Source organism: Ixodes scapularis, unplaced genomic scaffold (assembly GCF_016920785.2).
Source record: "Ixodes scapularis isolate PalLabHiFi unplaced genomic scaffold, ASM1692078v2 ptg000597l_1___fragment_1__unscaffolded, whole genome shotgun sequence".
Taxonomy (NCBI): domain Eukaryota; kingdom Metazoa; phylum Arthropoda; class Arachnida; order Ixodida; family Ixodidae; genus Ixodes; species Ixodes scapularis.
In genome coordinates, this window is record NW_024610006.1 from 1,439,730 (window position 1) to 1,449,781 (window position 10,052).

Below are 10,052 nucleotides of genomic sequence, written 5' to 3' on the forward strand. Positions count from 1 at the left end.
AGTTACTTAGCCGCTGCTTTAATAAGTGTAATATATAGGTGTCATGTCACACTTAGAAAAAAGTTGTTGCAACCGGGCGATGAGGAAGAAGAGAAGCGGCGGGAGCTCATGCATTTTGTAATTTTTATCAGTCTGAAAAACGAACAGTAAAGGAAAAGGTCGCACCGACCGATTTGTCTAGCGTAATTGCCTTCGTATTCCTTGGTTCCTCAACATATGGTGCCGAAACCCGGGAGTGTCCCGCTTCACAAGGGCCCAAGCTACACGCCGCAGGGAATTTCAATCCTGCAGCTGCAACGGAATTCAGCAGTTCCTTGGCGGGAGCAGACCACTGGGAAAAGAACAGCGACGGAACCTTGGCAGGCGACCGTACGGCCTCGTAAATACGAATAGTCAATGGAGAGGCTGAAGGCTAGGCGGTCGGCTCGGCGGGCACAGAACACTAGGATAATGAACGACGCCAATCGGATTCTCCAGGATCCCAGCCCCGACCTAGCAAGAGTGCGTTCGATCAAGGACAGACTCACTACCAGCAATGCAGAGCTCCGACTACTTGACGGTGAGATAGAGCCGCTAATTCCAATCCAAGAGCTGGAAAGTGAGTGCACCGCCACTGCAGAATACCAAGACGAAGCCGTCATGGTGATCAGCGAGTTCGAGACCAAGATTGAGTCCCTACAATCGCAGAGAATAATAGCTTCGGCGGCGAGCACCGGAAACCAAACCGGCATTCAAGACAACGCAGCGAGACGTCGACCAAAGCTTCCGAAGGTGGAGCTATCTACCTTCGATGGAGAGCAAAGCAACTGGCTCACATTCTGGGAGCAGTTTGGTGGAGCCATCCATACCAATGCAACTTTAACAACCACAGAGAAGTTCCACTACCTTCGTCGGTGTCTAACGGGAGATGCTGCTGCGGCGATTGCCGGGCTACCAACAACAGAAATATGCTATGCCGAAGCGATCACCATCTTGCAACAGAGGTTTGGAGAAAAGAGGAGAATAGAGCGGCAGCATCTGAATGCCCTCAGAAATCTACCGCACGATGCTTCAGCTAATGACGTGAGAGGGTTGAGAAACCTGTATGACACCACACAACTCAACGTTCGGTGTCTAAACTCTTTGAATGTTCCCACGTCAAGTTTTTCAGCCATGCTCTGTGACATTCTTGTCAGGGCGTTGCCTTACGAGGTTACAGTGGAGTATCACCGGCAAGTCAACAACACCGCTTTCACCAACGCAGCGGCTCAAGACCAAGGAGACGGATCGGCGGCTGGAACTTCAAGGTCAGCGGATACTACGTCGGAGTCAGTGACCGAATTGAATGGAATGCTTCGCTTCCTGCGTGTGGAAGTAGAAAGCCGAGAAAGAAGTAGCCTTGAGGATGCTCGAGGTAAACACGAGACAAAGGTAAAGTCGTTTGCATCAGCATCAGCTTTTCATAACGCAACAAATGCTACACATTCTCAGTGTTTTTTCTGCCATTCAAAGAAGCACACCACGCCATCTTTTGATTGCAGCAAACAGAGAGAGGAAAAATTAAGTATGTTATCAAAAGACTGCAGATGTTTCCGATGCACATTGAAAGGTCACCGACCACGAGATTGCAGAAAAAACCTCAGTTGCGCAGTTTGCAGAGCCAGACATGCAACCACAATGTGCGATCCTGAGTTTGTTAGGCGGATGAAGGAACGTTCGCCCCAAGGTAACGATACGATTTGCGTGTCTGCATCCAGCTCGGGCGCGCGCTCAGAAAAGAAGTTTAGTGACGGCATATATCTCCAGACGTTCAAGGCATTTTTAGTGACCAACGCTGGCAGCTGCTATGTCAAGGGAATAATCGACGGTGGCAGTCAGCGCACATTTATAAAAGAAGAGGTAGCGCAACGCCTAGGGCTGAAAGTCCTGCGGAGAACAAAGATAGCACTCAACACTTTCGCCAGTAATGCTTCGAAGGTTATAGAGCGCAGTCCCGTTGTGGAGGTAAAGCTCAAAAGTCAATTTGACAATACAGAAATAACCTTTGAAGCAATTTCCATCCCGGTCATTTGCCAGGACGTATCTACGCCAACAACGGACATCCCGTTTGTGCGATTTCTGCGAGAAAGCAGTAAGAATTTGGCAGACGACGTGATTTTCCCAGGTGTAAAAACAGCTCCTGAAAAAAGTCTGTTGATTGGATCCGACCAGTTGTGGAAGTTCTGCACAGGAGACGTGATCAGGTGCGCAGATGTGGACGGATTGGTAGCGATCAACACAAAGATGGGCTGGACGCTGCAAGGTCCTTCAAGACAGGTGGGAAGGCTCCAATGGGATTCAAGTCTGATGATATGTGTCCTACAAGCGAAGACAAAGGAAACCCAAGTGGAAGAGGCGCTACAGCCCTTCTGGGAGTTAGACAGAATGGGAGTTGCCGACAGTGAGCTCGGAGACACTGATGCAGACACCATTACACACTTTGAGCAAAACATCATTAAGAAAAACGGACTATACGAAGTGGCTCTGCCGTGGAAAGAAGACACTTTTGATATGCTGGCAAGCAACTGGGAAGTTGCCATTTTACGTCTAGGGAGCTTGTTGAGAAGAATCTCACGAAAGAAGGGATTACTCAAGCGGTATGATCATGCAATGAGACAGTATTTGCGTGATGGGCATGCAGAAGTGATAAAGAGCAGAAAGGAAAGCGACAGCGCGCAGGTCATGTATTACATGCCGCATAAAGAAGTAATACGTGAAGATGCAACAACAACAAAGTTAAGGATCGTCTTCGACGCATCTTCTCATGCCAAAGGGTGCAGGTCGTTGAATGAGTGCCTAGTAACAGGACCCAACTTGAACCCCGAGCTTCTGCAGGTCCTGCTTCGGTTTAGATGGTACTCAGTTGCAATGACCACCGACATTAAGAAAGCGTTTTTACAAATTGCCATCCGTGAAGATGATCGTGATGCTTGTAGATTTCTTTGGTTTGCTGAGGAGCCAAGTTTCCCTTTCAACAAGGAAGAAATTCAAGAGTGGAGGATGACTCGGGTTCCTTTCGGATCCACGTCTAGTCCATTCATGCTCACAGCTACAATACAACATCACTTGAAGTTGGTCTGCGAAGACCCACAATTAGCAGAGAAACTCAGGACATCTTTCTACGTTGATGATCTACTGCTCGGAGCCGACGATATTGAGGATGCCGTGAGGCTCTACCACACTTCCAGGAACGTCATGAGACAGGCAGGAATGACACTCCGGAAATGGACTGCGAACAATGAGCAACTGCAGGAGCAGTTCAACAAGGAGGAGCCAACATTTATGGCCGAAGAAAAAAGCCTCTCACCTTCACCAACCTCCAAGGTACTTGGAATGATGTGGGATCACGAAGGGGACTGCTTTATTTACAAAGTTGAAGCTTTGCTTGAATTCCTCTCAGCAAATGTGGACACTAAACGGTTCATCCTCAAGGCAGCCTCAAGAGTATTCGATCCTCTTGGATTGATCGCGCCCTTCGTCCTAACAGCTAAGCTGCTATTTCAGAAGCTGTGGACATTGGGAATCAGCTGGGATGAAGAACTCCCCGCTGATTTGATCACTGAATGGCACGCTCGGACGGCGGACCTTGTTCAACTGCACTCGTTAAGTATACCAAGACATGTCAAGCGAGGCATCCAGGCAGGAGCCAACAAAGTACAGCTACACGTCTTCGTAGATGCAAGCACGAAAGCCTACGGATCTTGTGCGTACTTTAGAACAGCCGATGACCAAGGAGAAACAGCTACCATGTTAGTTGTTGCGAAGACAAGAGTGGCACCGATAAAACCTTTATCACTGCCTAGGTTGAAGCTGATGGGGCCGAATATTGGAGCCAGACTCCTACGATACATAAAACAGTCATATTATGACGTGGAACTTGATTACATTATGTGGACTGACTCAACGGTTGCCCTCAGTTGGGTGAGAGGAGTCCCTGAAAAATGGAAGCCATTTGTAAAAAACAGGGTGGCAGAGATACGCGTCATGACATCCCCGGACCACTGGAGGCACTGCCCCGGTCAAGAGAATCCGGCGGATCTCTTGATCAGAGGACTAGGCGTTCAGGAGCTTCGTGCTAACTCTCTTTGGTGGAAAGGGCCGAGTTGGCTGAGTCAAGAACCTTCAGAATGTCCTGAATCTTCAGTGTTCTTGGAAGACACGCCTCAACTCGAAGTAAAAGAAGAGACACATGTGCTGTTGGAGAAAGGCCAAGAAGTTCCATCATTGTTCGACACCGGAAGTTACGAGAATTACCAGAAGGTTCTGAGGATCACTGCCTGGGTCATCAGGTTCGCTAACAACGCACAGAAGAGAAATGACAAAATACGAGGTGGATTAATTGCGGCAGAGTTGGACAAAGCAGAGCAGTATTGGATCAGGCAGATACAAAACGAAAGGTTTCAGACGGATATTATGCTCCGCGAGAAAAATACGACAGAGGTTAATGTAAGACTCGCAGAGTATCATCCTCTCTTTGGTGAAAACAAAATCCTGCGGGTCGGAGGACGACTGCAGAGGTTGACGGAAAGTCTCGATGTGAAACATCCAGTCCTGTTACCGAACGACCATGACTTTGTCAAGCTAATTGTGATGCACGCTCATTGTAAGGTTATGCACGGGGAAGTAACAAGCACAATGTGTTACCTACGAGAGAGGTACTGGATAATACGTGCTAGGCAGCTGACCAAGAAGGTAATAAAAAGTTGCCTCGTATGTTCACGGTTGAATGCGAGGCCAACTGCTGTTGAGCAAGCTCCGCTACCGACAGATCGAATCAAGAAGGCAAAGCCATTCGAGGTAACCGGAGTCGACTTCGCAGGGCCGCTGTACGCAAAAAGAAACGACGGTAGCTGCAGCAAAGCGTACATCGTACTTTTCACATGCGCCTCCACGCGAGCAGTTCACCTCGAGTTCTCAACGGGCCTCACTGCTGAAGCTTTCTTGCTTGCATTCCGGCGTTTTATAGCAAGAAGAGGCATACCACTGGACATATATTCTGATAATGCACTAGCCTTCAAGAAAGCATCAAAAGACATCCAGAAGGCATTGGGTGCACTGGAGCAAGAAGTTTTCAAATCATATATTGCAGAACACAGAATCAACTGGAAGTTCATTGTGGAGGCCGCTCCATGGTGGGGCGGGTGGTGGGAGAGGCTCGTTCGATCTGTCAAGGCAGCACTTAAGAAAGTGTTGGGCAGAAGCAGCCTATACTTCGAAGCACTGACGACTGTCCTTGCTGAGGTGGAAGCAATGGTAAACTTAAGACCACTGACATATCTCTACTCGGGAGTAGGAGACCCCTCAGTCATCACGCCAGCACATTTCTTAATAGGGCAAATTTTGACAGTTCTACCAGAAACAAGCTTGTCTAACGACCGCCCAGGATGCGTGACACAGAAGGAAACAGCTCGCCAGTTCCAGTATCGAAAAATAATCATGGAACATTTTTGGAAACGCTGGCGGTCTGAGTACCTGTTGGAGTTGCGGTCAGCTCATCAATATCTCGTCACCAATACTTGCTCCCTGAAAGTGGACGACGTAGTCATAGTGGAAAATAACCGAGCATCCAAGCTGTTCTGGGAACTGGGGAGAATCGTAGAGACGTACCCCGGAACTGACGGAATTGTTCGTGCCTGTCTCGTGAAACAGCAAAACGGTACGCTCATAAAGAGACCCGCGCAGAAACTTTATTTGCTGGAAATTCGTCCAAGTCAACTTCAGGCTCGGGGAGGATGTTGCAACCGGGCGATGAGGAAGAAGAGAAGCGGCGGGAGCTCATGCATTTTGTAATTTTTATCAGTCTGAAAAACGAACAGTAAAGGAAAAGGTCGCACCGACCGATTTGTCTAGCGTAATTGCCTTCGTATTCCTTGGTTCCTCAACAAAAGTATTGATTCTGGCTGATTGTAGCAAAAACGTTTTCCTTCCCCAGCCTACGTCTGCAGCCATTGCAAGGTGGATGACGCGAAGTAAAAAAAAAACAACAACATGCTGTCAAAGGACTCGAAAGAATAGACTTGTAGTATTGGAACTAATAAACTTGAGTGAAATCCAATGGCACGATTTCAATCATCAGGAATAGTTATAAGTACACAAATGACGTATCACAACCATCTCAAATTTTTTTTTAATTATACAATGTGATCAAAAGTGCCTGGTAGTCAGTTTTTTGTAGGGACTACAAATGCAATGGAAAGGCAGCAGAAGAGGGTTAATGAATGGCATAATGTCAAAGGCAAACGTGCAATATGAATAGCCTCGAGTAACCAAGAAACGTGGTACAATATTCACTAAAGTAAATTGAAAAGCTAATGAAAAATAGTTGCCATCTCATATCTTCCGTGTCACTTTTCCATTGAGCCAAGAAAACATCTGATGGTACAGTGCTCAACGAAACGAAATGGGCCAGCGGAACGCGTGGCCTCCAGAACTTGCTGCGCCATCTACCGATAAAAGACGGGCTGCCTGGTGACGCGAGTCGGAGGTGTGCAAAGCTGATACGAGCGCTCATCGGCTGTTCCCACGCTGTGCACAACTCCCGATGGGTAATCTCTGCAGAGTGATAGCCTTTTTTTATTATTTAATCGCCGCGTGGTTTTATCGCGATCTGTTTGACGCCCTGTGCATACTTTTATCTTGTCTCAAATATGAAAGAAAAGGAACAAAAGGGCAATATTTTTTTCTTTTAATAAAAAGCACAGTGCCATTTCACTTCACATTTATTTTTCTATAAATTGTCGGTTCACTGCCATCAGTATCCATTCGTGAAGATGCCGTCGCGAGTGCCGATTCACGAACGCTGGCGAATTGTGGCCCTATGCCGCGCGGGAATGCCCCAACGAGAAGTCGCCCGGATGACAGGAAGGACCCGAACCGCAGTGGCCCGAATTTTCACGGCGTTTCGAGACGACAACGGCCGCATCCATGACGCTCCTCACGACGTCCGCCCAAGGTCCACTACCGATGAGGAAGATCGATGGATCGTCGCGGCTGCAGTCGACCAGCCTTTTATTACGGCCCGTGACATTCGAGGCGAACTTGGTCTGAATGTCAGTGACCAACTTGTGCGACGCCGTCTTGCAGAAGCGGGTATTAGGAGCTATGCTGCGTGCAAGAAGCCAATTTTAACTCCTCGACAAAAAGATATCCGCCTGCGGTTTGCCATGGAAAAGACATCATGGACGATTCAAGACTGGAAAACCGTTGTTTTCAGCGACGAGTCCTCTTTCTCAACTGACTGGCACCAAGGAAAACAAGTTTGGAGACCGCGAGGTGCACGGTATGTTACTTTTGAGCAACACGACAATTTTTAACAAGCCGGATCTTATAATTTGTGATTTTGATGTTTCAGGTATGATGCCCCTTACTTGCAGCGTGTGGGCAGGAGTGGGCGACAAACCGTTAACGTCTGGGGGGCATTGTCAGCGGAAGGACTTGGTCCACTTGTAAGAATCCAGAGGCTTAACTCCGAAACGTATTGCGACGTCATTGAGCACGAGCTCATTCCTTACGTTCTTGAGGGACCTTTCCCTGACGGATGCTTTTTTTTCAACATGACCTTTGTCCTGTTCATCAGTCAAATCGTGTGCGTGACCTTCTAGAGGAACGCGGAGTGGCGGTTATGCCATGGCCCCCAAAAGGGGCTGACATGAACCCCATCGAGAACATCTGGGGAAACATGAAGATCCAGCTATCGCGGCGAGGACTTCACTCCGTCACGACTGACCAGCTATGGGATGCTGTGAAGGAAGAATGGGACAGGCTGCGGCAATGTCCAGAGTTGGTGGTGAATCTTTATGAATCCCTTCCGCGTCGCATGAATGCTATTTGTGAAGCCAATCGAGAGTTCTGCAAATATTAGAGTAAGGTGCTGATAATAAAACAAGCACGTTACTTATATTATTTTTTTTCTGGTAGGCGCAGCATTGTGTAACATGTCAAATAAACTATGTTGACACAGCACACGCTTTTTAATGACTGTCAGACGCTCGCTAAAATTGAATAAAACCACGAAAAAATAAAACTCTGCATTAATATATTATAGCTGCAAAAGGCCGGACGCGCTGGCTCATCAATCTTTTATGGAATAAAAAATGAAGCTTTATCTTTTCTTTTTTATATATTTGAAGCAAGATAAACTCATGCACATCATCACGACAGTGTCCCTGAGGAAAAATAAACGTGGTCACTCCGCAAAATCATGGCCTGCGCAGATTATCGGGGGTTGCGCGCCTGTGTGCGAACAGCCGCTGAGCGCTCGTATCAGTTTTGCGCATGCGCGACTCGCGTCACCAGGCAGCCCGTCTTTTATCGGTAGATGGCGCAGCAAGTTCTGGAGGCCACGCGTTCCGCTGGCCCATTTCGTTTCGTTGAGCACTGTACTTTTCTTTTGAAATGCTGTAAAAAAAGTCAACAGGGAATATTGAATGTCAACAGCTTTTCAACAAAAAGCATCACAGAATGTCTGTTGAGTTTCAATTAATAAGTGGGCCAATATTCAATAAAAAGCCAACCGACTTTTTACGCTTTTCTTTTGAAAAGCTGTTGACATTTAATATTCAACCGTGACTTTTCAAGAGATTTTCAATAGAAAAGCATCACAGAAAATCTGCTTACTTTCAAGAAAAAAGTGGGTCAATTTTCAATAGGATGTCAACAGACTTTCTCTGATGCTTTTCTGTAGAGAAGCTGTTGACATTTAATAGCAAGAGACAAGCTGTTGACATTCTATATCCTCTATTGACTTTTTCGGAAACTTTTCTATAGAAAGGTATAACAATTTTTGTAAAGGGGAGAGAGTAAACATTGCGTGCCCAGTATGAGAGTCACGTCAACATAATTCTTGTTGACACCAGAGTTGTTTTTAGTGCTTCAGCTCTTCAAGGCTGAACTTCACAGCTCGAAGAAAGACATTGGAAGCCAAGCTGATACCCTACAGCTTGAGAAAGAACAAGTGCTCGGGATTGTACGGGTTAAAAACAAACCGGCCCTTGTATCACTAACCTGTGTGCCATTTTAAGTTATTCTACAACATTTGCGACCTGTATGTGGAGTCTCGCATGTCGAACAAGAGGAAGGACTTCAGCATCAGTAACGCGGACGCAGTATTGCTAACGATGATGAAGCTCTATCACAATCTGAAATTTTCCCTTTTTGGTGTACTGTCTGGTGTCCAGGATGACAGCTTTTAAGATATTCAGAGCGTCAGTACCAGTCCTGGTAGCAGTGCTCAGGCACGCCGTTTTCTTGCCCGAAAAATAGGCTTTGCTCCAGTCCCTGACCAACTACTTTAAAAGGGCAACTCCCCCAAAACATAGATTCTATAAAAGGGGCCGATATCGCTTTAGGAGATCAAAATAAGGTCATACCCAAAATATCACGTGGAACCAACGTCGCATTCCCGATTAAAACCAATATTAAAAATGTTGTACCAGCCGAGTTAGCAGCCCGACAGCGGGTGAGCAACGCTGGCAGCAGGTCAGCTAGTGAAGCATCGCAGGGCAATGATGTAGGTTTCGTCCTACGCTCTCGTACGAACGCCGCAGACGCTTAGTTTCCTGTGGCACTCTGCGGTTCTGCTTGCGGCGAGAGGTGCTTACAGCGAGTCGAGAACTGAGCTAGTTGGTCGTTGTGAAAAAGAAAAAACACAGCGCCGGAGACACCTTGCCTCTCAACCAAAAATAGAAAAATGAAAGCATGGACTAAAACAGCCTGAACTTAAGAAAAAAACATAGAACGAAAACAGGAGATGAGATGAGACGGCTGACTATCAACGAGCTCTAGTGAAAACTTCTTCCTCAAGTTGTTTTTATCCAAGTATGTACCAACCGCGTGATGATGATTGGGGTTCAATGGCGCAAGAGCGACTGTGGCCATATTGCGCCAAGAAAGTTAACTTAAAAAGCCTAGCATGCAGTTACATCTAAACTTACTTGTCTACCTATATCAGGTGCAAAAAGCAAATTGCATGTAGGAAACTTAAAACGCGAGCAAATGGTACCAAAGGTCTATCACCAAGCAAAAAATAAGGATGA

At 46.8% G+C, this 10,052-nt stretch overlaps 1 protein-coding gene across 1 annotated transcript; it reads left to right on the forward strand.

The window, feature by feature from the left end:
* The first annotated feature begins 1,152 nt into the window (after positions 1-1,152).
* On the forward strand, positions 1,153-9,209 carry LOC120847465. The gene is made up of 4 exons (XM_042287926.1): positions 1,153-1,286; positions 1,737-2,615; positions 3,207-4,641; positions 9,039-9,209. Exons 1-4 carry the CDS (start codon positions 1,153-1,155, stop codon positions 9,207-9,209), a joined length of 2,619 nt encoding a protein of 872 aa, XP_042143860.1.
* Positions 9,210-10,052: the final 843 nt, after the last annotated feature.